The 27,278-nt window shown below is 41.5% G+C and overlaps 2 protein-coding genes across 2 annotated transcripts in view; one reads left to right on the top strand and one right to left on the bottom strand.

The window, feature by feature from the left end:
• Positions 1 to 8: 8 nt before the first annotated feature.
• On the bottom strand, positions 9 to 11,842 carry LOC140368988 (proton channel OTOP3-like). The gene is made up of 7 exons (XM_072456179.1): positions 11,512 to 11,842; positions 10,427 to 10,563; positions 8,014 to 8,072; positions 7,573 to 7,718; positions 2,807 to 3,483; positions 836 to 994; positions 9 to 182 (listed from the first exon to the last, which is right to left on the bottom strand). The coding sequence occupies exons 1-7, from the start codon at positions 11,840 to 11,842 to the stop codon at positions 9 to 11; spliced, it is 1,683 nt and encodes a 560-aa protein (XP_072312280.1).
• A 7,048-nt stretch (positions 11,843 to 18,890) lies between these two features.
• The window catches only part of vcla (vinculin a), a 48,635-nt gene continuing 40,247 nt past the window's right edge, over positions 18,891 to 27,278 (top strand). Inside the window, exon 1 of the mRNA XM_072455626.1 lies at positions 18,891 to 19,137. Within this exon, the coding sequence (XP_072311727.1) occupies positions 18,970 to 19,137 (168 nt within the window). The 5' untranslated portion in view covers positions 18,891 to 18,969. The remainder of the gene's footprint in view (positions 19,138 to 27,278) is intronic.

The raw sequence follows: 27,278 nt of genomic DNA, 5'->3' as shown, positions 1-27,278 counted from the left end.
GTTTTTTGTTATTTTGCGTTGATGAGCAGCTCCATCAGCGCCGCGACCGAGTGCATCCGGTAGAAGACGGTCAGAGGTTGTCCCAGGTTCACCAAAACAAACCACGAGCTGAACCCGAAAAACTGCTTTCCCAAACCGTTCTCGAACTGAGGGTGGATCCCGAACGCCGGGATAATCCACAGCTGCAACGAGGAAGACGATGCATGAAAGCCCTCTCCAGTAAAGTCAAATCACAATATCGATTTTGAGTTATAGATTTAGAAAGGTCAATGATCTGTATTTGTAATTGCAAGCGTTCATACATTTTTAGAACACGTCGGATATTTTTACAATGTTTTGGCAGGGATGTGGCCCATAAAATTCCCTTGTAATAAAAAAAAAACTATTTGAATTGTCTAACTTCGAGCAGTTTTGATTTGTGTAGGCTTACATGTTCATCTTCATCAAATAATTACTGCTAAAATGTGACAAAATTGGTAATCAAAAACAATTAAAGACAAAATATTGGCAGGTAATTGTGCGTTTAGATACAAAATTATATAGATAACTAATGAATTATATAGATAACTAATAAAACTATCAAAAGCCAGTCATTTTTATTATCTACAAACATCTTAAAAGGCCCGAAGGACGTTTTTCCCTTATAATATTTATAAATGATCATCTTATCACTGTCCAGGGTGTACCCCGCCTAAGGCCCGAAGTCACTGGGATAGGCTCCAGTCACCCGCGACCCCGAAAGGGAACAAGCGGTAGAAAATGGATGGATCTTATATTACTTAATATTCACTCAAGTAAATTACTATACACTTAAACTAAGATTAGATGTACTCACCATGATGTTGGAGAGGACGAGGAAGGCACAGATTTCTTGTATTATTGTTTTGGTCCAAGTCTTTTTGCTTTCTTCCTTCGGGCCAGCAGGGAGCGCTACTCCATCCAACAGTGTGAAGCCTGCTTTTCTCTCCTCCGATTCAGTGGATTTCTTCTTTAGCTGGAAAAAAAATTGCACTTTTATTATTCCAAACAACCCCCAAAATTACGTGTTGCATTCCAAACCAAAATTAGATTAAAGTTGTAGTAAAAGTTATAGTAGAATTATTTCTGTAGCCTAAGTATGAAGTTCATATTTGCTATTTTTTTTCCATTAGTCAAGGAAAAAATACTCTACTTCTACTTGTTCTACTTGTTCCACTTGTTCTACTTGCCATCAGTTGAATTCATTTCCAAGAAGCCTCAGATTTGGCCAAAACATCTCTTAAAAAATAATTGTTAAAACAAATTCACTAAAGAAGTAGTGATGATTATTGTATTAGTCAACATATCAAATAAATCAATTCATTATAAAGTCCCCATTTACAATAAAAATAATTATCAACCAAATAAAGGTTTAAATGTGGTGACTGAAGGCTTCAAGATAGAGAATTAGAAGTATACAAGTTAGTTTTTGAGGAAAATCTAAAATAATTTGCTTTTTTTTGACATTTTGTTAATATTGCAGCTCTCTTAGTATTTTTATGAGAGTTTAAAAGTCTATAGTCCAGAATACGATGGTCAAAATATATTTTTATAGTTGATTAGTCATGATCATTTGATTAATTTTGCATCTCTACAAATAAGCCAAGTTTAGCAGAGGCAAAACAAAGACTGCAAATTATAAAAATAAAGTGTAAATCAAGTTGATATTTTTTATTAAAAGACCCAGGAAACTGCAACATTGTTTTAAATAAGGATTAATTTAACTAAAGGATTAAACATTGTGTGAAATGGGAAACCTTTTACATGTGGTATATCGTTGTCATTGGAGGATAAGAACCATAAACAAATGATTTGGAAAATGGAAAATAGAAAAATGGTTTCTAGTTTGCATTAGTATGTAAAGCTTTCATTTACATCAATAAATTTACTAACACATTCCTTACAGAAACACACTTAGAACACACACGTTATCCTCCATTAGAAAATAGTCCACAACGTTTCTGACAAGCTTCTCAAAGTACCACAGTATTCTTTTGCCACACGCTGCCAGAAACGTGTCAATGTGCGTCTACAATGTGCGGTGTGTCCAACAACCCTCCACACTTTTACATAGAATAAGGCGTGTCGCTAACGCACTACACGCCCTCTCCGTTCTGCGGTGATCCATAGAAATCCTTATCATACCAGTGAAATAAATTGGTAGACCAAAAAAAGTTGATCCAAGACGCCATCGACCGATTAATTGGTTTAAAAGCTAGCTGTTCCCATGTTTTAAAATTATTCCCTCATAAAAGCCTTGGGTTGTATTATCATTTTCATTATTATTCTTTATTTCAATTGTGTGTCATTTACATTAACATTAGGCTTTAGTCACGCTTGCTTCAGTCGTCCTCTTCACAATTTCCTTTGGCTCCGAGCCTCATAAAAACAACTGTTTAAAATTTCCTATAAGATCCGTAGTTTAAAGTCCATAAATCATCATAAGACTCGTTCTGTCAAAGCATTTTCATTACAACTTTGTGCTTATGTTATGCTAGGAGCAAGCTAGATTTCGTTTTAATTGCCCATGGTAGTTCCCTTTGCTGCCAGTAGATGGAATGCTAACACAACTGCTAACAACTGGTAGAAAGTCGTGTAGTTTTCAATACATTATTTAAGATCTTGAACATAAATGTACTTAAGAGCATGTTTAAAAGGTCCTTCACGATACAACTAATACAATGTGTCTTCAATAGGAGCAAAAACAGATTGAAAATCATTCAATACGAGAAAGAAATGTGTCGTTTTTCCGCCCAGCCCGAAAGATGACAATTTTTCTCATTCTTACCTTAAACATGGTGCTTTTTGGCTTCTTCTTGGCCTTGATGCTCGGGTGCCTGTGCAGCCCCTCGATGATGAATATGTTCTGCAGCACCAGCTCCAGCAGACTCAGCGCCGAATACGACAAGTCCAGATCTCCCAGAATGCCCCCGGTCCCGATCGCGAACGCCGCCACCATCGAGAAATAGGAGAGCGCGAGTTGTCCCAAGGCTGTAACGGTCAGCAGCAGGACGTCCAGACTCCGAGTGGGGTTGTGTCCTCCCTCGTGCGCTCGCCTCTCAAAACGATGGACCAGCAAACCCGCCAGCGAGCAACAAGACATGACCGGCATCACGGCCAAATGGTAACCGTAAAACAGCACGAAGGCGGTGAGCCGAAGATGGGACTGCCCCACCCAAACTTGGTACAAAATGAAAACCGTCACCCCGGCGACTAGCACCAAACCCCCGAATGCGAATCCGTAGATGATGCCTCCGCCGCACACGATTTTAAAAGTGAGTTTGTGGTCGCTGTGGGGACGAGCGGAGTTCAGAGTTCGCGCCACGTTCTTCCACATGACGTAAATCATGCACCCGGACATGAGGTAGTACTCCATGGAGAAGGGGAACAGGACCTCGAAGCCCTTTTGGAAACTGAGACACGCCGGGTCCGAGTTGCAGCGGCAAGCGGTGGCGTTTGATAAATCTGGAAAATGTGACAAGAAATGTATAAGATGTCATAAAAATGTCAGGAAAAATGGGTCTTTATATAATGCTAGGAAATGTTAGGCCTGCTTCTTTATACCTTTATTATTATTATTATTATTATTATTATTATTGGAAGTTTTTTTCATGAGATTGTGCACTAAAAAGTCTCAGGAAACAAAAAGGCAAACAGTGTCATGATATTCACACTTAGCAATTTAGATTTAACAATTCAGGCCTGCTTTACTTATATAATACAGTACATTACCATATTTTCCGGACTGGGGCCAGGAGCGACTTATATGTGCTATTATTAACACATTATTATATCATTTTTTCCGTTATTTTCAGACTGACAACCACAAGAGGGCGCTCTAGGCTCTAAGCGGCGCAGAAGAAGAATCTGCACTTCCTCTACCTCTGGAGTTTGTGGAGTTGTTTAGAAGTGACACAGAGGAAGAAGAATTCAATGGATTTAGTGATTTGGGGTAAAACTGATGCTTTGGTAAACTTGTTAGCATGTTCTTTATGCTATAGTTATCTGAATAACTGTTAATATGTTACGTTAACATACCAGACACTTACCACAGTTCTGTCTGTGCATCATGTAGCTGAAGGTGTTAGCGTTAGCATACGTACACCTATTCACCATGTTCTCTCATCGTTATTATTTGAAACTGCATTTCAAGATGAAATGTCTGTTCTTGGATTTGAATTTAATCAAATACATCCATCCATCCATCCATCCATCTTCTGCCGCTTTATCTGGGGCCGGGTCGCGGGGGCAGCAGTCTGAGCAGGGACTCCCAGACCTCCTTCTCCCCAGACACTTCCTCTAACTCCTCCGGGGGGATCCCGAGGCGTTCCCAGGCCAGCCGAGAGACATAGTCTCTCCAGCGTGTCCTGGGTCTTCCCCGGGGCCTCTTCCCGGTGGGACATGCCTGAAACACCTCCCGAGGGAGGCGCCCAGGAGGCATCGGGAACAGATGCCCGAGCCACCTCAGCTGGCTCCTCTCGACGTGGAGGAGCAGCGGCTCTACTCCGAGCTCCCCCCGTGTGGCCGAGCTCCTCACCTTATCTCTAAGGGAGCGCCCAGCCACACGGCGGAGGAAACTCATTTCGACCGCTTGTATCCGCGATCTTGTTCTTTCGGTCACTACCCAAAGCTCATGACCATAGGTGAGGGTAGGAATGTAGACCGACCGGTAAATAGAGAGCTTTGCTTTTCGATTCAGCTCCTTCTTCACCACAACAGTCCGATGCAACGACTGCATCACTGCAGCCGCTGCACCGATCCGCCTGTCAATCTCACGCTCCATCCTTCCCTCACTCGTGAACAAGACCCCGAGATACTTGAACTCCTCCACTTGGGGCAAGGACACCCCACCCACCTGGAGAGGGCAAGCCACCTTTTTCCGGTCGAGAACCATGGCCTCGGATTTGGAGGTGCTGATTCTCATCCCAGCCGCTTCACACTCGGCTGCAAACCGTCCCAGTGCATGTTGCAGATCCGGGTTTGATGGAGCCATCAGGACAACATCGTCTGCAAACAGCAGAGATGAGATCCTGTGGTCCCCAAACCGGACACCCTCCGACCCCCGACTGCGCCTAGAAATTCTGTCCATAAAAATTATGAACAGAACCGGTGACAAAGGGCAGCCCTGGCGGAGTCCAACATGCACTGGGAACAGGTCTGACTTACTGCCGGCAATGCGAACACAGCTCCTGCTCCAGTCATACAGGGACCGGACAGCCCTGAGCAAAGGGCCCCGGACCCCGTACTCACGGAGCACCCCCCAAAGGACACCCCGAGGGACACAGTCGAAAGCCTTCTCCAGATCCACAAAGCACATGTGGACTGGTTGGGCAAACTCCCATGAACCCTCGAGCACCCGATGGAGGGTATAGAGCTGGTCCGGTGTTCCACGACCGGGACGAAAACCACTCTGCTCCTCCTGAATCCGAGGTTCGACTATCGGTCGGATTCTCCTCTCCAGTACCTTGGAATAGACCTTACCCGGGAGGCTGAGGAGTGTGATCCCTCTGTAGTTGGAACACACCCTCCGGTCCCCCTTCTTGAACAGAGGGACCACCACCCCGGTCTGCCAGTCCAGAGGCACGGTCCCCGAACGCCACGCGATGTTGCAGAGACGTGTCAACCAAGACAGTCCTACAACATCCAGATACTTTAGGTACTCAGGGCGGATCTCATCCACCCCCGGAGCCCTGCCACCGAGGAGTTTGCGAACAACCTCAGTGACTTCAGCTTGGGTGATGGATGAGCCAGCCTCCGAGTCCCCGGTCTCTACTTCCTCTTTGGAAGACGTGACTGAGGGATTAAGGAGATCCTCAAAGTATTCCTTCCACCGTCCGACGACATCCCCAGTCGAGGTCAGCAGGCCTCCACCCGCACCGTAAACGGTGTTGGTGAGACACTGCTTCCCCCTCCTGAGGCGCCGGACGGTTTGCCAGAATTTCTTTGGTGCCGACCGATAGTCCTCCTCCATGGCCTCCCCGAACTCCTCCCAGGCCCGGGTTTTTGCCTCTGCGACAGCACGAGCCGCGGCTCGCTTGGCCTGCCGATACCCGTCGATGACCTCTGGAGACCTACAAGCCAGAGTGGCCTGATAGGCCTCTTTCTTCAGTCTGACGGCATCCCTTACTTCCGGTGTCCACCACCGGGTTCGGGGGTTGCCGCCACGACAGGCACCGGAGACCTTGCGACCACAGCTCCGAGCAGCCGCATCAACAATGGAGGCGGAGAACATGGTCCACTCGGACTCAATGTCCCCAGCCTCCCCCGGGACATGGGAGAAGCTCTCCCAAACTGTGCGTGGAGGTGAGGCCGACTATATCTAGTCGGTATCGCTCAACCTCCCGCACAAGCTCAGGCTCTTTCCCCCCCAGCGAGGTGACATTCCATGTCCCCAGAGTTAGTCTCTGTGTCTGGAGATCTGGTCGCCGAGGCCCCTGCCGTCGACTGCCGCCCAGATCTCTCTGCACCGGCCCCTTATGGATCCTCCTGCGGGTGGTGGGCCCACGGGAGGGCGGCCCCACGTCGCTCTTTCGGGCTGTGCCCGGCCTGGCCCCGTGGGGTAAGACCCGGCCACCAGGCGCTCGCCATGGAGCACCCATCCCAGGCCTGGCTCCAGGATGGGGCCCCGGTGACGCCGATCCGGGCGACGTAAACTGCCTTGTTCGTGTCGTCATAAGAGGCTTCTGAACCGATCTTTGTCTGACCCGTCACCTAGGACCTGTTTGCCTTGGGAGACCCTACCAGGGGCATGAAGCCCCCGACAACATAGCTCCCGGGATCATTCGGGCACTCAAACCCCTCCACCACGTTAAGGTGTCGGTTCAAGGAGAGGTAATCAAATACATTTCCCCCAAAAATGCGACTTATACTCCAGTGCGACTTATTATGTTTGTTTTTCCTCTCTATTACGTATGCATTTTTTATAGTCCAGAAAATACGGTTCATACATTGAGGCTTTAAAGCTAAAAACACAAATAGTTTCTATATGGGCAGAGGCGTAGCTACCCAACAGGCAGGGCAGGAAATTGCTTGGTGCCCCATGTTCACCAGGGGCCTCCAGAGAGCAGTCCTTATGCTACAACTGCCTCATTACGGCAATTAAATTCCATTGACCGGTCTCTTTATTGACTGTACTTTTATACTTTGACCATAATGGGTGGGATGAGCCCAATTTCTTTGACATAGTGTCCTCAGTCATGGGATCAGCAACTGCAATAACTAACTGTGGCATTATTGTTGCAAAGGGCCCAAGACACCCCTGTAACGCCACTGTATTTGGGTTTCAGAGTGATGAAATAAATAATACGAAAGAAAATATTATACCTTTTGGATTGACGAAAAGTGCTCAAATGTTTATGGTAATTAATTCCGTACACTATAAGTAGGAGCTGCCCATCATCTACAACTTCTTTAACTAACTTTGTGTTCTCCATAAACCTCTTCTCTCCAATGCTGCCATCTTTTAATATTACCAAATACTACGATGGTTGATGGTTCACTATGTAAGCCCGTCCTAAATTAATAATAATGATTTGAAAAAGTGCCTAAAAATACCCCCAAAAACATCCAAACTGAAGGCGTAATTCCCCGATGTGAGTCCGTCCTCTTTCTCCAGCTCGATCTCCTGGTGAAGGGTGTCGTCGGTCACAGCATTGAGCCACAGCAACAGGTCAGCGCACAGAGTCACCATCAGACCAGCCCTAAACACAAAGTATCCAACATATTCTACAATCAAACTAAATCTGGAATGAATTATATATGTAAATGCATCAAGATAAAGGACGACATGGACTGAACCAGGACAATAAGATCGAAACTGGGCATAACACAGGGATTGACAGTATGTTTTCTTGATTAATAAGTATCTTTAGCCCCCAAAATAAGCAGGAAAAAATGTATTGTTTGAGAAGTATCCTTGGTGTTTTGTTATTGCTGATGTTTTCAACGTAAAGTAGAATCCAAAAGGGTTAAAACAAAAGAGAAGAGAAGCGGCACCTTGTGATAACTTTGTGGATGTGAATGCAGTCCTTCGAATGAGCCCACAGTAAGTATGTCTGCCAACAGAACAACATTAAATTATGAGAAAATATCAGATTTTACCCAATTTCATCAAAGTTGCAATTACAAATTGGGTTTAGTTAAAAATTCTGAAAGAATTACCCTGTTTATCATCCTCCTCATTCTCATCATCCTCCTGCTACTCATCCTCCTCATTCTCATCATCCTCCTCATTCTCATCATCCTCCTGCTACTCATCCTCCTCATTCTCATCATCCTCCTCATTCTCATCATCCTCCTGCTACTCATCCTCCTCATTCTCATCATCCTCCTCATTCTCATCATCCTCCTGCTACTCATCCTCCTCATTCTCATCATCCTCCTCATTCTCATCATCCTCCTGCTACTCATCCTCCTCATTCTCATCATCCTCCTCATTCTCATCATCCTCCTGCTACTCATCATCCTCATTCTCATCATCCTCCTGCTACTCATCCTCCTCATTCTCATCCTCCTCAGCCTCATCCTCCTGCTACTCATCCTCATCCTGCTCATCATCATCATCCTCAGCCTCATCCGCCTGCTACCTCACAGACCGACCCCAGTTTGTGAGAGCCCGGAACTGTGTGTCTGACACTCGGACCTGCAGTGTGGGGGCGCCCCAGGGCACTGTCCTCGCGCCCTTTCTCTTCACCCTTTACACTGCAGACTTCAGACATGACACGGACAGCTGTGTCCTGCAGAAGTTCGCTGACGACTCTGCCATCATCGGACTCATCACGGACGACGATGACGCGGAGTACAGAGGACTGGCGCAGGACTTTGTGGACTGGTGTCAGCGGAACCACCTCCTCATCAACGCGGGGAAGACCAAGGAGATGGTGGTGGATTTCCGCAGACGCCACCCCACTGCCCCCTCACCAGTGAACATCCAGGGACGGGACATTGAGAGAGTGGACTCATACAAGTACCTGGGTGTTCATCTGAACCACAAACTGGACTGGACTCATAACACAGACGCACTGTACAGGAAGAGCCAGAGTCGGCTCTACCTCCTGAGGAGACTCAGGTCTTTTGGAGTGACAGGGCCACTCCTGAAGACCTTCTACGACTCTGTGGTGGCATCAGCCCTCCTGTACGGTGTGGCCTGCTGGAGCAGCAGCATCACAGAGAGGGAGAGGAGGAAGCTGGACAGAGTCATCAAGAAGTCCAGCTCCGTCCTGGGCTGTGCTCTGGACTCGGTGCAGGAGGTGGGGGACAGGAGGGTCCTGGCTAGATTCACATCTATGCTTGACCATGAGTGTCACCCCCTGCAGGACACTCTCTCCGCTCTGGAGAGCAGCTTCAGTGAGAGACTGATCCACCCTCGATGTGCGAAGGAAAGGTTCCATAGGTCTTTCCTTCCTGCTGCTGTCAGACTTTATAACAAAAACTGTTAGTACTGAACACTCGCAATACTGACCTAACCATGTGCAATTCTGTCATATGTGCAATTGCTGTTGGAATTCATGTGCAATTCATGTGCAACCTATGTGCTGTCGTGACACATATTCATGTGCAATTACTGTCGTGATCACATGCAATGGTATTTATGTATTTATTTATTTATTTGTCTATGGGAGTTTTTATTTATTTATAGGAGATCTTCTACTGAAAGTGTTTTTCAGACTTCCTATAAGTGATCTGTTCTTCTGTATCTACCTCTGTATCTACCTGCGTTGCACCAATGAAATTTCCCCATGTGGGACAATAAAGGAATATCTTATCTTACTCTTCCTCCTCATCCTCATCATCATCCTCAGCCTCATCCGCCTGCTACTCTTCCTCCTCATCCTCATCATCCTCCTCAGCCTCATCCTCCTGCTACTCATCCTCATCCTTATCATCCGCCTCAGCCTCATCCTCCTCATCCTGCTCATCATCCTCCTCCTCCAGATATTAACCATAAATCTGGTAAAAACCCAAATGTAATACAGTTTCAAGGCTAATTCTGCCATGTTTCCATCTCTGTTAAACTATATTCACTGGTTTCAAAGATGATGTTCTTGAAATAACCAATATATTTACACTGTCTTTCTGATCTATTTGTCCTTTTATGTCTTATTTATTGTGTTTTAAATGAGGACCACTGTGGAGGTGCTTTTAAAAAAAAAAAAAAAATTCCAATTTAGATTTTTTAATGGAATTTTTGCCATAGAGAACATATCAAAGTAAATAATGTAGATGTTGCATGATCTTAAGTGTAGAATAAAATGAAAACCCATGAACAGACTTCTGCAGACGGTTACGACGTTGCGTGAACTCAACCTGTTTGCAACCTTGAGCCTCAAAACTGAAAATACTGCCGTGCATTTACCCTGTTTTGAAATGTATGCCTTTATTTGTCCACACAATGGGGAAATGTCAGTACCTGCAGACAGAGAAAGATCATCTCCATGACGGGCAAGGCCAACTGTTCCAGAGGTTTACACTTTCTCATTGAGACCAGGAGCCCGATTCTGAACACGCAGAGGATCAGGCTGAGTCCCGCGAACAGCAGCAGCACCACTGACGCACAAAGATAACACAAAAATAACATACAAACTGTGATTATCAAAAGTCTTATACTGTGCATTATGTGGGCTTTCTGGGTCACTTTTGGGCACATGTTGGAAGCTTTTAGCCTATTGAAAAACAGCACAAATTAGGCTAAAAACATTGGTCTTGAGTGTTTGAGCTTAGTTTGTCAAACTTTTAGAGACTTTTATTCAATTAGCACCTTATGAAAGTTAAAGATGCATGAAAATACACCTTGCTTTCATTGATTTTAAATGTTGCACGTAGAGTTTATTAGCGGTGCGTGTTTATTAGTGCACACACAGACAGGTGCTGTTAAACCTGACCCTTAATTACAATCTCTTCAAGGTCAATAGAGCGTTTATTAGAGGTATTATCAAGCCTGTTGTCCAACCCTATTCACTTTTTGAGCGTTTTATTACTCATCATAAATAAAGAGTCATAAATCAAGTGGTTCACATCCAAGATGGCGCCGCTGAAGGCTGTTTTTTATTTTTGACTTGTATAGGTTGATTTTATAGGTTGTTTAATCATTGTTCATTGTTTTATGTTGCATCGAATCACCAAAGCAAGTTTCTATGTTTGTGAATTCTGTTAATTGGCAATAAACCTTTTCTGATTCTGATTCTGAACCTTTTCTGATCTTTATTGGTGTAGTTATGTAGTTATGACTAGTGTTATTTCAAAACACTATTATAACAGTGGAAACAATTTAATTAACATATGATGCACTCTAGAATTTATATAAAGAAACAAAACAAATGTCCCATCATCAACAACATTTTAAAATACCATTTGTGTTAGAAAATTTGCCCATAATATAAATGTGGTGTGATACATATTTATCATACAAAAGTTTTTATTTTTTTTTACATTCCAGGCAAAACAACATCTCCATGGAGACGAGAAGTTTTCAGACCCTCCACCCTCTATACTCACACATGACAGTGACTCCCCCAGCGTGGTGGTCCCGGTGAGGCCTGGATCCCGGTCTTCTGGAGTCCCACAGAATAAACCAGAGCATCCACGCCACACTGAGCGCCATTAGGAACAACAGCATCAGCTTTGGCTCCCATTTCAGGACGTCCTGGCGGTCCGTCATCGCCCGCCCCGCCAGAAGAGCGCCCCCCAAGAGGACCATGTTCAGCCCGAACAGACCCGAGACCAGGCCCCGGCCACTGGGCATCAACTCCGAGTTCTGCTGCTCGTGTGGAGGATCATGGTCAGAGGCTTGGCCCATGGTGCTAGAGATGGAGAAGTCGGGATCCATGGCAACAAGGTCCTAGTTTGAGCTTGAGCTTGAGCTTCTAGTGCAGTTAAACGCAGGTGTTTTACACAAAGTAGAACCTTAGATCCAAGACAGAGCTAAATTTGAAATCTCAAAACAAGTAATATCCAAACTAGGGCTAAACAAGGTCTAAGCCAAGACAAAGCAAATAAATATAAACAATTTCTGCATGAATTAAAATGGGACTGGACAAGAACAAGATCTAAACCAGGGTTACTAAAGGACAAAGGTCTTAAATTCAAATTAGGACTAAACCGGGATTAAATCAAGACTAAACAGCACCAAACCGAAAGCTAAAATCAAGACTATTGTAGGTCTAAACCAGGATTAAAGAAGGAAAACACCTAAACAACACAAGTAAACTACTAAAAGTACTACAACAAGACTAGCCAGGACTAAAACTGGCCTTAAACCGGTCTATAGTTCCAAAAAACTACAGATTAAGCAAGTAAAATGTAATTGACCTATGCCTAATCTAATCTAGGAATAAACCAAAACCAAAACATGGAGCAAAATCAAAACCAGAGTTCTACGAGTTGCCCCGGTACCACAATTTGAGAATCCCCGTCCAAATTGTGTAAATTCAAAGCTTGTCGGTCTCCTCTTCTCTCCGTGTGCCTCCGCTCTGGTCCCAGGTCAAACACAGGTGTGGCTGGAGTCCTCCACTCAAGCATTTCAAGGTGGAGTGTTTCAGGGCTTATCCAACCCCAGGAAGTGGCTCATTAATCTCTATTTCATATTTATCACGCTTTGTTAGAGCTGATATGAGTCACACACACAAGTCACTGTTACTTAGTTTCACTCACTCATTTTACAAAGCATGCATTGTTGAGTTTAAGGTCAAAGGGGGAATGATCTTTTTTTTAAATTCTGGTGGAAAGGAAAGGACTTTTTAATTCTGTTTCATGTCAGTTCCTCATTTTTGATTCTGAAGAGCACCAGATTTGATTCTTCTAATAGACCCACCAAAGCACAGATATTTTGGATTGGTTTGGATTAATATTCTGTTTTAAAGTGAACAAAAAGGTAAAGTAAGGATATACAATTTGTATTTATTTTTTGTTAATTAACACATGTATACCCGGCCAGCAAATATGGAATCCATCTTAATAACATTTCTTGGACATTTGAGTGTAAAAATCTTACTTTACATTATTATAATTCACTCAGAAGCCATGGGACTGACACATTTGTACCAACAGTGTCAATGCCCACCACCAACCCACCACACACCAACTTATATCACGCTGTGTTGTGAAAGAGTTAACTACTACTTTGTCCCATTAGCGCCACACTGAAAGCACAAAAGCCTTTAGTGCTACTACAAATCCTACTCCTACTACCATAAAATACTATTATACAAAGAACTCCTCTTATCATTTTGCAACCATTGATCCTGTGTTTACACTTTGAGTATAAATCAACCAATGGCTCATTTATTATATAACTACTACCGCAATAAAACACATTTGCACATAATTGATAAGGGGCCTAATTTGTGATTTATGACCAGAAATACACTTTGGAAAGTAAGATACAAGAAACAAAGGAGAAATATGCTAAATATATTTTATTAGCTGTAGTCTGTCACACATAAAGAAAGAAAATGACCGTTGCTAAAAATGCTGCTGCTGATGAAGACAAATCAATAAGGGTAATACTGGTTGCATTTGTTTACAATGAGTTACCAATTCTACCTATGGCTATAAATAAAGTTAGTCTGTTGTCTAGGTCACAATTCACAATGGAGTCTTATTTCCTTTGTATTCATTTTTTGTAATTTACCACTACTACTACTACTAATTATTGGATTATGGACACTTTCTGCCTGCATGTATTCAATCTGACCACAAGAGGGCGAGAAGTGCTACGTTTTTATAGTCAGTTATGCACTATTACTCATCTTTAACTGACTGTCTCCATCTCAAAATAATATGCATCAAAAGAAAAAGTCAAAATACCATATGTGTGAAATAAATAACCCAAACCCTGCCTGGAAAGATGGTCACATGTGTTTATCACTGAAACTACTTAGCTGCTCTGGCTTCTTCTATTAAAAGCTTATCACAAGTGCAACTTCTGACAAAGCTGTTACTATGTCCACTACTACAGTACTTTCACTCACTACTATAACAACAACGACTACTATTTCAAAAACATAGCTTATACGTGGCTTCTTGGGGTTTACACAGTGCTTTGAATAGGCCTAGTTACACAGTTTTTCCTCTATATATCTCAAATCTAGTCAGATATTTGAGAACAAAAACTGATTTGAACTGAAATGCATACATAACATTTCAGTTTTTTTCCCAACAGTAAGCGATAATAAAAAGTACTGCCATCTACAGTACTGCCATCTACAGTACTGCCATCTACAGTACTGCCATCTACAGTGATGTCCGTGCGTTTCCCTTCTTTATCATCATGAGAAATGTCTAGTGTCTTTTATCCGCCTCACAGTGTTGATTACAGCGGGACAAGGTGCAGGCCACCCACAGAGAGCGAGGGGCTTCACATTCCTGTCCACACACACACACACACACACACACACACACTGGACGTCCTAGAGTAACCTGAGAGGACAGGGGGGGGGGGGCCGCCACTGTGATGTCTATATCCAGCGCTGGACGGACAGGACAAGGCAAAATCTGTGAAGAGGTGGTGGGATTCAGGGTAAAGGTGAGCGCCGCCTGTCAGCAGTTTTTACAGACGAAACGTATTGGTGCTGTTTGGATTGAAGAGTGGGATGAGGTCAAACTCACAAACAGACTGTCCTGTCCATGGATTTCAGGGGTTTCAGAATGATGAGAAAATTGGGACCATTTTCATAGTAGTTAATAACGACTTAATACAAACGTATTATTTCTTTTGAATGGGGAAAAAGTCCTCAAAATGTCGCCTTGAACATTGAATGTTGCCTCAAACCATGAATTAGAAAGATGTCAGATAAATTGTGATCAAAACTGCATTTAAATCTTCTGTAGCTGTGATATACTGTATGTATTACGGTAAAATGACATGAGTTTGAGAACAATAAACATTTTTGACAGTTTCCATCGCAAAATCGGTTTAACGGTGAAAAGTCCTCAAAATGTCGCCTCAAACAGAAAGATATCCGATAAATTCACAAATGTTGAACGTGATCAAAACTGCATTTAAACATTATGTAGCTGTGATATATTCTATGTATTACAATAAAATGATCCACGAGTTTGAGAAAGATAAACATTTTTGACTGTTTCCATTGCAAAATCGTTTTAATGGTGAAAAGTCCTCAAAATGTTACAGAGGAAGCTGAAACCTATAATTAGGCCTTGAATGTTGTGTTGTCCCCGGAAACCCTTCGCTTACACAGTCCCCAGTGTCTTTCCCGTCGGTGCTTTTGTTCCTTCTCCAACAAGCAGAAGCACGTGAGAGTCTGGACTATGGATATCCTCAGAATCCACTTGAATAAGATCATTGAACAAAGTCAAAACAAGGGCATAAAGGATGACAATAATCATGCTATAGCAGGCATGTCCAAACTACGGCCCGGGGGCCAAATGCGGCCCTCAGACCAATTCTTGTTGGCCCTCCGGCTTCCTGCGAAGTTGGTCCAAACAACAAAAAGTAGTAAGTTTTACTGTAAAATTGGAAAGATTTAAGCATTTTGATGTTATACAAACCTAACATTAATGTTCCAAGTCTTATTAAAGGCGTGAAGGCATCGAAACTATGTCAGATGCAAAATTTCAATTGATTCACTTTGTCATTCAACACATTCGATATTGTCGGGTTGTTTGTGGCCCTCTGCTCAAAATGCGGCCCTTGGTGAAAAGAGTTTGGACACTCCTGCGCTATAGGAACAAAAACATTCAAAAAGGTATGAAACAGGTTACACAGGATACACTGAGATGTATGTGAAAATGTGCTTTTTGACATTAACATTATGCTCAACAATCAGGCCCAGAGCCTATTAAACTGCAATTCACAGCATTATCTGGTCATTTATAATATACTCAATATTGTCAGGTCGTATATATAGATTTAAACTGAAACAATTCCTCGTTTCCAAAGGTTCTCAAATGCACTGTGCTATGTTTATATTATAGCAGTATATTTTCCCCATCTTTGGTCGCATTACCCAAACACATGAACAGGAAGTGCTTGTAGCCTCAGATGTTTACCAAAGACGTGAAACACATGCACTTCCTCAGTTCTTTTCTTTTTGGCCTCTTCCTTTTTAGGCAATAGCCCGCTGCACTGGCCCCGCTGCTCTGGCCCCGCTGCTCTGGCCCCGCAGGGATCTGTGGGAATTCCTGAGCTGTCTGGCTTCACCGTTGATTTTCTGCCTGCAAAACCTAAACGTTTTTGTTAGTTTTTTTCAGGACGGAAAGTGGAGCAGGAAAATGTGCCCGTGCCACTGTGTGAGGTTTGTGTGTGTGAGGTTTGTGTGCGAGGTTTGTGTGAGGTTTGTGTGAGGTTTGTGTGAGGTTTCTGCAAGGTTTGTGCGAGGTTTGTGTGAGGTTTGTGTTAGGTTTGTACAAGGTTTGTGTGTGAGGTTAGTGTGAGGTTTATGCAAGGTTTTTGCGAGGTTTGTGCGAGGTTTATGCGAGGTTTATGCGAGGTTTGTGCGAGGTTAGTGTGAGGTTTGTGTGTGAGGTTTGTGCGAGGTTTATGCGAGGTTTATGCGAGGTTAGTGTGAGGTTTGTGTGTGAGGTTTGTGCGAGGTTTATGCGAGGTTTATGCGAGGTTAGTGTGAGGTTTGTGCGAGGTTTATGCGAGGTTTATGCGAGGTTTGTGCAAGGTTTATTCGAGGTTTGTGCGAGGTTAGTGCGAGGTTTATGCGAGGTTTGTGCGAGGTTAGTGCGAGATTTATGCGAGGTTTGTGCGAGGTTTATGCGAGGTTTATGCGAGGTTTATGCGAGGTTAGTGTGAGGTTTGTGTGTGAGGTTTGTGCGAGGTTTGTGCGAGGTTTATGCGAGGTTTATGCGAGGTTAGTGTGAGGTTTGTGTGTGAGGTTTGTGCGAGGTTTATGCGAGGTTTATGCGAGGTTAGTGTGAGGTTTGTACGAGGTTTATGCGAGGTTTATGCGAGGTTTATGCGAGGTTAGTGTGAGGTTTGTGTGTGAGGTTTGTGCGAGGTTTATGCGAGGTTTATGCGAGGTTAGTGTGAGGTTTGTGCGAGGTTTATGCGAGGTTTATGCGAGGTTTGTGCAAGGTTTGTGCAAGGTTAGTGTGAGGTTTATGCAACGTTAATGTGAGGTTTGTGTGTGAGGTTTATGCAAGGTTTATGCAAGGTTTGTGTGTGAGGTTTGTGCGAGGTTTGTGTGAAGTTTGTGCGAGGTTTATGCGAGGTTTGTGCCAGGTTTATGCGAGGTTTGTGCGAGGTTTGTGCGAGGTTTATGCGAGGTTTGTGCAAGGTTTGTGCAAGGTTTGTGCAAGGTTAGTGTGAGGTTTATGAAACGTTAATGTGAGGTTTGTGTGTGAGGTTTGTGCGAGGTTTGTGTGAAGTTTGTGTAGTCATGCAGGAACTGTCTCAAGTAAAATAAATAATGTTTTATTACTTATCACAGAAAGATATGTATAAATAACAGAAAATGTTGATTTTCAATAAAAAAGCATGGATAATCTATATGTAAACTTCACATGGGGCTATAGGAATTATGCCTAAGACTGATTGTTACTACAGTATTTGAGGCAGAGAGCATAGAGTACTTACAGTAGGTCTGCGGTGAGTAACTTAACACATTGTCTAAACATTTACATCAGCATTTAAAGTTTGTTCCAAATAAACTCACAGTGATAAATGTTAATTATAAAGCCTAATGCTTCTCGAAACATCTTAATTTCAACTCAATTCATTCCAGGTTTTCTTTTTTAGGAAATAGTTTTGCTGAATTTTTGTCACATTCCATTCATGTCATCTATTTTTACACAGACTGAGCTGACAAACTTCTTCTTTTTATGGGTAAATTCAGTTTCTCTCTTTTTTTCTTTTATTTTTGAAAGTGATATCCTGTCCCGTACAGTGTGTGTCCACAGTGGTCTGCTGCTATCTGCTCTGTCAGCCACACCGCCTCGATTCCTGCCAAAAAACGCCGCATGTCTGAGCGGTTACTCGACAGCTGCTGGAATCCACTGCTTTGACTCACAGCAGACCAGACGTATTTCCCTTTTTAGGACATGGGGATCCATTACGTCATCACATTGAGGGAGCTCTCCTGGATCTGGGGGGAAAGGAGAAGCCAAAGGAAACTCAGCGTGTGTGGAAGTAGCAAAAATACTAACTCAAACAATAGATAATATACATATAGGATTATTTATTCATTTATACATATATAGTTTTATGAAATGAGCTTGTATGAACAGCTTAACTTGCCTCTTAGCTGTTTACTCGTACTTCTCTGTGTACGTAGTTGTTTTTATGCCAGATTTTAATCTTTAGGACAGCGTTTTGCAATGCCACGCCCCTTTTTAGTCAATTATTGCATGAGTAATGATGATGATTTTATGAAGGGATGGGCAATATATCTTTGCAGATATCAAGATCGATGATATTGGGGGATATTTTCATGTGTATATTCTTTAATCTCTAAAATATTTAAAGATTTAAAGAATATTTATATATATATATATATAATTTTATGAAATGAGCTTGTATAGGAATAGTAAATAAATAGTAAATAAATAATACATCATATATAAATAATACATAATATAAGTAAGTAAATATAAAATTAATATTTATTTTGTGGAAAAATAATTAAATAGTATGAATATAATACAATGAAAATAGCTCAATAAACAAAATGAAAAAACAAAAAGCCAGCATGGTGAAGGCGGGGGTTTAGCGCGATTGACGGCAAACAGAACCAATCAGAGGCGAGGAATGTCCCGTCGCTGCTCTCTCATTGGTGGAAACCCTGCTCGCGTCCCTCACGTCGCTCACGCTCCGGCTCCGGCAGAGAGTTTGATGCTCAGTAGTTGTAGTCGTCTCATTGGGAAGCACCTCCGACACGGCGGAGGAGAGGGTTCACCGCGGCTTTTTCACGCCACATTTCGGACTAAACTTACAATAAAGTTGCTTCTCTTTTCATCTCCCGGGAGGTTCAACGACAAACCGCAAACATGCCGGTCTTTCACACGAAGACGATAGAAAGTATCCTGGAGCCCGTCGCGCAGCAGATTTCCCATCTGGTCATCATGCACGAGGAGGGCGAAGTTGACGGGAAAGCTATACCGGATCTGACCGCTCCCGTAGCCGCGGTCCAAGCCGCCGTGAGCAACCTGGTCCGGGTAAGTTAGTCACACGCTCTTTCAGCTGCGGCTCCTTCTTCTTCTTCTTCTTCTTCTTCTTCTACTACTACTACTCCTTCTTCTTCTTCTTCGCCCGCACTTTTCGACTCCAAACTCACGCTCACGTCCTCGCGTCGTGCCCCGGGCTGCGGGACACATGCCGGCGCTTTATTTAGAGTTTGTAAAAGTAGTTTGGACGCGGGGGCAAAGGGCAGAAAGTGACGCCCTTGAACGCAATGCCCCGCTCCGCCCGCGTGCGCTGCCCTGTCCCGGGGTGAGGCGGCGGTGGGCAGGGCTTCTGTGGCTCCAGGTGCCACTGTGCTCAAAACACTCACCTGTTTTTTACTGTTTTTAACTCTATAAAACTTATTTGTACGCACACTGAGCTAATATAGTGAGTAAATGTACAGTTGGTAACCATGTATTCATGTGCAATTACTGTCGTACTCTATATTGTCACATTCATGTGCATATAACTGATGTAAATAGAGTGTTTATTTTACCATTATTATTAGTAGTATTATCTTGTCTTATGCTAGTTGTTTTTATTTTATTTTATTTTATTCTATCTTTATTTCCCCCCTCCATCCCTTATTAGGAAATGAGAGGTTTTGTCTATAGGAGTTTTTGTTTATAAGAGTTTTGTTTATAAGAGTTCTTCTATTAAGAGTGTGTTTTAAACTTCCTATAAGTTACCTGTCCTTTTCCTCTGTATTCCTCTCTACGTTGCAACAATGAAATTTCCCCATGTGTGGACAATAAAGGAATATCTTATCTTATAGCCTGTCAAAGAGTCTAATGCCTCCAGACTACACTGAATGACGGGGGATAAGTCATGATTAGTCACCTCATTTCCTCAAAATGACTACACGCTTTAAATCTATTAAAACTCCTACAACGCATTTCCTAATTATATGTATAGTTTTATTTTGATGCGTTTGTCCAGGAATGACTCATGATACATTGTATGATTCATTCATTTTCAGCCCACACAGATGTTCCAGTACCAGCAGTAAAGTCCACGGTTTTGCTTCCCTTTTATTTATTTTTTGATATTTTTTTCCAAGATAAATAACACCGACACAACAAAACAGAGCAGAACTAGACCAGAGAGGAGAATGAATGGATAAATATACAAATAAACATCAACTAAACAGCAAAGAAACGAAATTGCTGCATATTTAAATTAAAATAACAGTCCCGATAGGTCCAGAGTCTTTCAAATGTGTCCATTTCCAAGTAAAGAAGTCCAAAAGTCATTTTTTTTCCATTTGTTTTATGTCCGTTATGATGTCAGTCCAGTCCTTAGTCGTTGGTGAGGTTGCGATGTCCTTAAAGTCCATGATTTTGCATTTACAGACATCAATAATGACGTTCATATCAGCGCTGTATGAAGTTATGCAGACAAATGGCAATAAACTGTTCATGTGATAATGTTATTTACGCATACAGTTGTCATTGTCCTGTCTAAATGTATAAGGAGTTCAAGACTGTAGTCCTTAAGTCGATTAATCGGTTGATGACGTCTTGGTTCACCGCATTTTTTTATTGGTCAACTGAATATTTTATAAGGATTATTTTTGTCTACGTGGACCGCAGCAGAAAGGTTGGCGTTGGTTAGTTTTGGGAGTGACTGAACAGCTTAACCTGCCTCTTTACTGTTTACTCGTTCTTTAGTGTGTACGTAGTTGTTTTTATGCCGGATTTTAAACTTTTGGAGAGCTTTTTCCCATGCCACGCCCCTTTTTAATCAAATATTTCATGAACATTGATGATGAAAATATATATCTTTGCTGATATCAAGATCGATGATATTGGGGGATATTTTCATGTACCCGTATTTTCCGGACTATAAGTGACACTGTCGCACCAGCCAAAATATGCCTAATGGAGCAGAAAAAAATATATATAAGTTGCACTGGAGTATGAAATGCGGTTGCGAGTGTGAAAATAACAAATGATATCGCATATAAGTCGCTCCAGAGTATAAGTGTATAAGTATAAATATAAGTATAAGTTGCACCCCGGCCAAAACTATGAAAATATGGTATATATTCTGTAATCGCTCAAATATTTATGTATGATGTATATCTATTTTTTATAATTTCTAATTAATAAAGATGAGTAATGAGGCTACAGAGGCGGCTGTAAGTTTGTGCAATGTGGGCCTTGCCTTGGACTTTTAAATATACATTGGCAAATAGCGGTTAAGGTCGACAACAACAAGACAAATGTTGGATAAACGAATCTCTATCACACGTCAGATTTTGTCATAACCAAAAATGCCATGCCCGACTAGAGCTGGGTTTCGATTCAAATTTCAAGAATTGATTCGATTCCGATTTTTACGTTTCAAAATAGATTTTTTCAGATTTTCTCAGATTCCATCCGATTTCGATCTGATTTCCGATTCGATCCGATTTCGATTCGTTCCGGGGGTTAATGTTATTAAAAATGAAAAATGTATTTGAACCGTTTCCTTCACTTCATGACTGTGTAGAGAAGTAACATATTAAAACTTGTATTATATCAATATTAAACGGCAAATCTTACAAGTATTGGTAGTTACTGATGGCTGGAAGACTGATGAAAAGGTTGAGGGTCAATCTACCTTCAGATAATTCAGGACAATAAATGGAGGACATCATTGCGGTGACTACATCTGTAACAGTGGATTCCTACTGGGACACTAACCAGTGCATTATTATTATTATGCTTGAAAATAATTAAGAATTCACCCAAAAGCGGTTGCTACCAAAAGCATTTTTATTTTAAAACTGCTCACACACTGCCAGTACTGAAACTGGAAGTATAAAATGTAAACGTTGAGCATTTTTAATTAAAAAAATAATAATAATAATAAAAAAAAAAAAAAAATGAAATTTCTTAATACAAAAAAACGATCTTTGGATGTACGAATTGATAATCGGTCATTAATATGCGAATCAATTAAAAATCTGAAAATCGATTTTTTTCAACCCAGCTCTATCCCCGACTCCCACTCACTTTTTAAACAACATCAAAATGCATAATCTACTCCCTCCCACAACGGCACAGTGAAGCGTTGTCCCGTTAATTACCATTTTGAGCAAGGTTTATTTTTAAAGCCGCGGGTCAAACGAGTTCTTTAACCAGATACAGCTGTGTTTCGGCGTAAATTCAGAAGCGACGCCGCCACAAACGAGGGGTTTCGTCGGGGATGCCTCGTAACTGTGGCAGGAAGTGCATTATTAGTAGCTACGTAGCCAGTTGAGCTGAAGTGACTGCAGAATGTGCTGACGATATCTGATGCGAGAGCACTTTTAGTTCAGGTTTAATGGCATTTAATCCTGGTTTTGTCCTGATTTAGACCACATTTTTGTCCTGATATTTGGTTTGGAGCTGATCTAGAACCGTTTGAATCAAGTTTAGTCCAACTTTTGTCCTGGTTTAGCTCTGCTTTGGTCCTACTTCTCGCTTTCAGCTTTTGTTTTGCCTAATGAAATCTAAACCTAATATCAATTATCTTATTGCACAAAGGGCTCGGACGGAGCTATGGAGTGTGGCCCGGTCTGTGTGAGGCTCATTTCTTGTGGGATAAATTTGGAGAACTGCCCCGGCGTCCCCGGAGGAATGTTTAGAGGAATGCTTACCATTAGCCTCAGAGTTTATTTAGGGGTATTTATAGCCTGCAGAGCCCCGTTGTACGCATTATGTAAATGGATGCAGCACTAAACGTCATTCACTCTGACATTGTTGCTGAAAGATGTAAAAGATATTATATATTACCAGAGCAATTTCACTGGTATTCATTTTGAGCCAAACAAATAAAAAGAGAAGGAACCAGCCTGGAAATGCAACAAATTATTATTTTGCTAATTGATTCATCCAGCGATTATTCTTCCGATAATTTGATTAGTTGTTTGAAACGCATATGCCCTCAAATATCAGATTTTTACTTTTGAGTCTGTGCATATTAGTCCAGATCATACATGTACTGAATTTGTTGATGATTAGCTCAATAAATGATTAATTAACTTGTTTTGGCCCTAGACTAGACCACTTTAACCTAACTTAAACCAAATTCTGAAATAATAAGGCTTTGTTTTATATTGCGCTTGGACTTGTACTACTTTTTGGCAGCATATGTTTTATTTATTGTGGTAAAGTACTTCGAGCTGAACCACAGTTGCTTTTTTCTGATCCTGTAGCTTTAGCTTTGTGCAATAATTTAATTAACGCAAAAAACTGTTGAAGGTTTGAAGTTAGTATCATCGTTACGACACCAAGTATTCATAATCTCCATTCTGATCTGTAGATATTCTCACCACTTTTTAATAGATTGTGACCTAGATGTAAACTCACCATCTGCATAAGAAATATACCAATCAAAGATACACAAATGGTTCTGTTGTAGTTGTTTTTTGCCGATCAGAAGCAGCTTTTTCATGCTCCCTGAATCAGACCTAATCTTATCGCCATTGGATTAACTCCACCAGCAGCTGTGAAAAATGCCCCAACAGCTGGCAGATAAAAGCATGTCCTGCACAAAAAGAAAATGGATTTGAAATGCAGAGAAAATACCCATTATTTGTTGATTTTAATAACCTTTTAACCCACAGTGAACATTGAAGTAGCCATGCCGTTGAAGCGTAGCAAAGGCGAGTTGTTAATTTGACTGATAGAGCGTGCAAACGAGCTTGAGTTTCACCTGGAAGTCAAAACAGTCTTCTACGGCGATAATATATCTGGGCCAAGTGTCTCACAGCTTGTTTTGGATTTCCTCCGTCCCCCTGTGGCCAAATCGTCATCGAATACAACTGTAAATGGATCTTCCCTCAGCTCGTACAAGTACTTCTGCTCCTCCATATGTTCTTAACTCGTAGGCCTTTAGAGTTCTTTTTATACTGCAGTATTTACGTGGTTTTGAGACGTGTGAATAACAAACTAAATACATGGCCACCTTTATCAGACTTTTATTTACTTAGAGGGGCACGATGTGACTTCTGTTGGATGGTCCGTCCGCCTCTTGCGTGTCTATGTTGAGTTGTTATTCCTTTGCTTGTAATGTTCCACACTTTGGCCTTAAACTTGTCTAACTCCATGTGCTTTTACAATATTTAAAGGACAGACGCACGTACATGATTTGTAGGCTATTGTTTTTTACCTTTAAACCAGCTCTTGAGTACCCTCTGCTATGGCATCTCATGTTTTAGAACTTAAAATAATGTAGATATTGGAGAAAAATGCATATCTTTAAATTTGTGAAGCATTTCCTCTCTGGGATTTGGGTTAGCACTCAATCTACTGGTAGCAGAGGGAATTACCATGGGAGAAACAAACAAAAGAACATGATTTTTGACGGCAAAATCGGCTCAAAATCGGCTCAGAACGAGTCTGGCGATGATTTAAGGACTTAAAAACGTTGCAAGAGACCCCCGGATCTCTACCTATGATGTCACAACACTGGAAAGTTTTGAGTGCTTTGTGAGGCTCAAAAGGGAGAGGACTAACTAACGCAGCGTAAATTATGCTATAGACAACTCCAGGTATGTTTTTTTTATGAGGGAACAGTGTTAAAAAAATAGTAAATTTTGCCTGATATGTGTCTTTCATACTCTCAAGTAAATATCAAACTTGTATCAAATATCAAAGCTTATGTACAGCCTGAGAATTGTTCATCTTTTCAGCGCTACATACAGCAAGTCTTTATTCATGTTCCTTTCTGTATTGTTTTTCACATTTATAAATGTATTATAGGAACATTACCAAGCCGGCATCTTGAATACCGTGAATTAACCCGGCTTTGCAACAATAGAAATGTGACTCAAATGTTCCGTCTTTCCAACATGAAAAAGATGGAAGCTGTATCGCGGAAATAGTTTCTGAAGACCACATGTAAGCAGTGGAAACCGTGGAAACCGTGGAAGATTATGATTTGGCCCAAAGATGAGATAATGGCCGATTGTCCTCAGCGTCATGACTCATGGAAACGGAGCGCAGAAGAAGGAGTCCACAGTGGCCTTCATCTTTCGCAGCTCTGTTAAAATAATATAATACCAGGAGGAGATACGAGCTCGGACACATCTGGACACCATTTCTCCTGACACACGGTCTAAACAAAGCAAGAAGTCCCTTGGGCGGAGATTCTGTCATGGAAAGTATGTTGATTATTTTGGACTGCGGGAAGTTGTTTAATTATATTTATAGTAGAGTTATTGCGTTACAATGGTGGTGCAGTGGTCGGAATGAGCGCGATCTCAAATGGCTATTGAGACTTGGATTGGTTTCGTTACACACACAGATGTCGAAACGTTTCTACATTTCAATCTCTTAAGCTTTGACTAAGAACAGCATTAAAAAAGTGATTAAAAACGATCCCATTTGTATCATTTTTACCCAATTATTATTATTATTTTTTTAATATCACTAGATAAAAGATTGGTTTCTCTCTGGACGACATTTTTTATTTACTTTGTTTATCTGCCTTCCGTTATGACAATGAACCAATATTATGCCAGTCGATATTGTAAACAGTATCCGTTGCACATATGGGAGTTGTCAGGAGCTCATATTAAATAAATATAATGGGTGGAAGTTAATGTTTGTCTTAGTTGTTCAAAAACAAGACGGGCTAAACAAAAATGATCCTGTTTAAAGGCAATTTGCACCCAAAGTAATGCAAAATGCATTATAGAACAGGGAAATATGCATTCAAATCACACTAAAACATAAATGATCATGTTCCATATAGATTGATTGTCTTGCTATCAGGGATATCACGATTTAAAATTTTATTGTCACTGTTTGGGTGAAAATGAGACTGCTGTGCGCCGTTTTTTAATTGCAGCAAAGCAGTTTGTGCGCTGTTAGCATGTAAGCTAGTTGCTGTTAGCTGTGGCTTTTTAAAAGTTGTAAAAAAGCACTTAAAAACTCATCAAGGTGAAAAATCGCGGTCATTATTGTGAGAATAAACATTGCAATTTAACAATAATTCGCGATTATTAATGTCACGACCAAAACAACAATAAAGTCCTACATGTTCTTTCTTTCATGTTTTCTTAACACTTTACCTCAATATGTGTGACCCACTTTATGAAATCAAACTTTCTGAACGATCAATTTGACATAAACGGCATGATATAAAAGCATTTTACATTTAGGTTTACTTTTTTGAGGAAAGACTGAGCAGAAAATACTTAATTTTGCTGCTAAAATCAACACATTTCTTTTGATTCAACTAAAAAATACTTATTTTAGTTTGAGAATTGTCACATTTCTAGGAATTGCATTTTTCAAGTTATTTTTTCTTCTAAAAATGTCACAATTATATATATTTTTTGTCTTTACGATTATATTGGGAGCTAAATAATAAACAGTCTTGACATCCGTACTTAAATTATTTTCAATCTAATGCTAACGAGACGTCTTAGGTCAGTGCATCCAAAGCCATTTAAGTTCCACAATTCAGATTTTTAATGAAATGATCATTGGCGAAGTATCAGAGGATTGAATAAAAGATTTTCCTTCGCAATAAAAAATAAAATGCCTGCAATGTCAAAGAAAATATGTAACATTTTAACATGTGTAAAATAGCAAACTTTTTTTTTTTTGGTTCGCTCAGGTCCAAAACTTACGCTTCTTCTCCTTTCCCTTTCTGTATTAAGACAATGAACCGCCTCCCAATTAAAATGAATGTCAGGAATGCGAGGAATTCCCAGAAAAGCCGGAACGCCGCTCTGGCTTCGTGTGGGGGGGGGGGGGGGGGGGCTGAGAAAGGAGCGCAATGAACTGCGTCGCTCAAATAGGAAAATATGCTGTTACTTTTCACCATTGTCGAAGATAAACTAATGTAGCTCTTGCCAGGCCCGTCTGTGGAAAAGCTGTAAAAATAATGACTTTTCCACCGTTTAACCTGCACCATCTTTTCTGGAGTCGGCAAAGTGGATGAAGTGTCTTGCCCAAAGACTCGCCAACAGGGTTAAGAGTGAAGAACCAGCCATTCTCCTTCTCCATCACCGTTTGATAAGTTGCTCCCGATATGTTTCTTATGGACTTTTTGCCAAACACACGAGAAATAAATTTATCACTGCTCATCTGTTTGGTTTATCTTCTTTTATACTACCAGGTCATGACATTTACCTGCAGTTTGCGGCTGCAGC

The sequence above is a fragment of the Eucyclogobius newberryi genome, unplaced genomic scaffold (assembly GCF_026437365.1).
Source record: "Eucyclogobius newberryi isolate DKJ021-1_F unplaced genomic scaffold, fEucNew1.0.hap1 SCAF_20, whole genome shotgun sequence".
Taxonomy (NCBI): Eukaryota; Metazoa; Chordata; class Actinopteri; order Gobiiformes; family Gobiidae; genus Eucyclogobius; species Eucyclogobius newberryi.
Note: the sequence above shows the minus strand (reverse complement) of the source record. Positions and strands in the feature narration are given on the sequence as shown.

Bases quoted from the DNA above. Each gene is read 5' to 3' on its own strand.
- LOC140368988 (XM_072456179.1), bottom strand. From the start codon at position 11,842: ATGGATCCCGACTTCTCCATCTCTAGCACCATGGGCCAAGCCTCTGAC. The intron at 7,719-8,013 runs GTGCCGCTTCTC...CTTTGTGTTTAG, and splicing joins ATCCACAAAGTTATCACAAG to GGCTGGTCTGATGGTGACTC. The intron at 183-835 runs GTGAGTACATCT...TCCTCGTTGCAG, and splicing joins TCGTCCTCTCCAACATCATG to CTGTGGATTATCCCGGCGTT.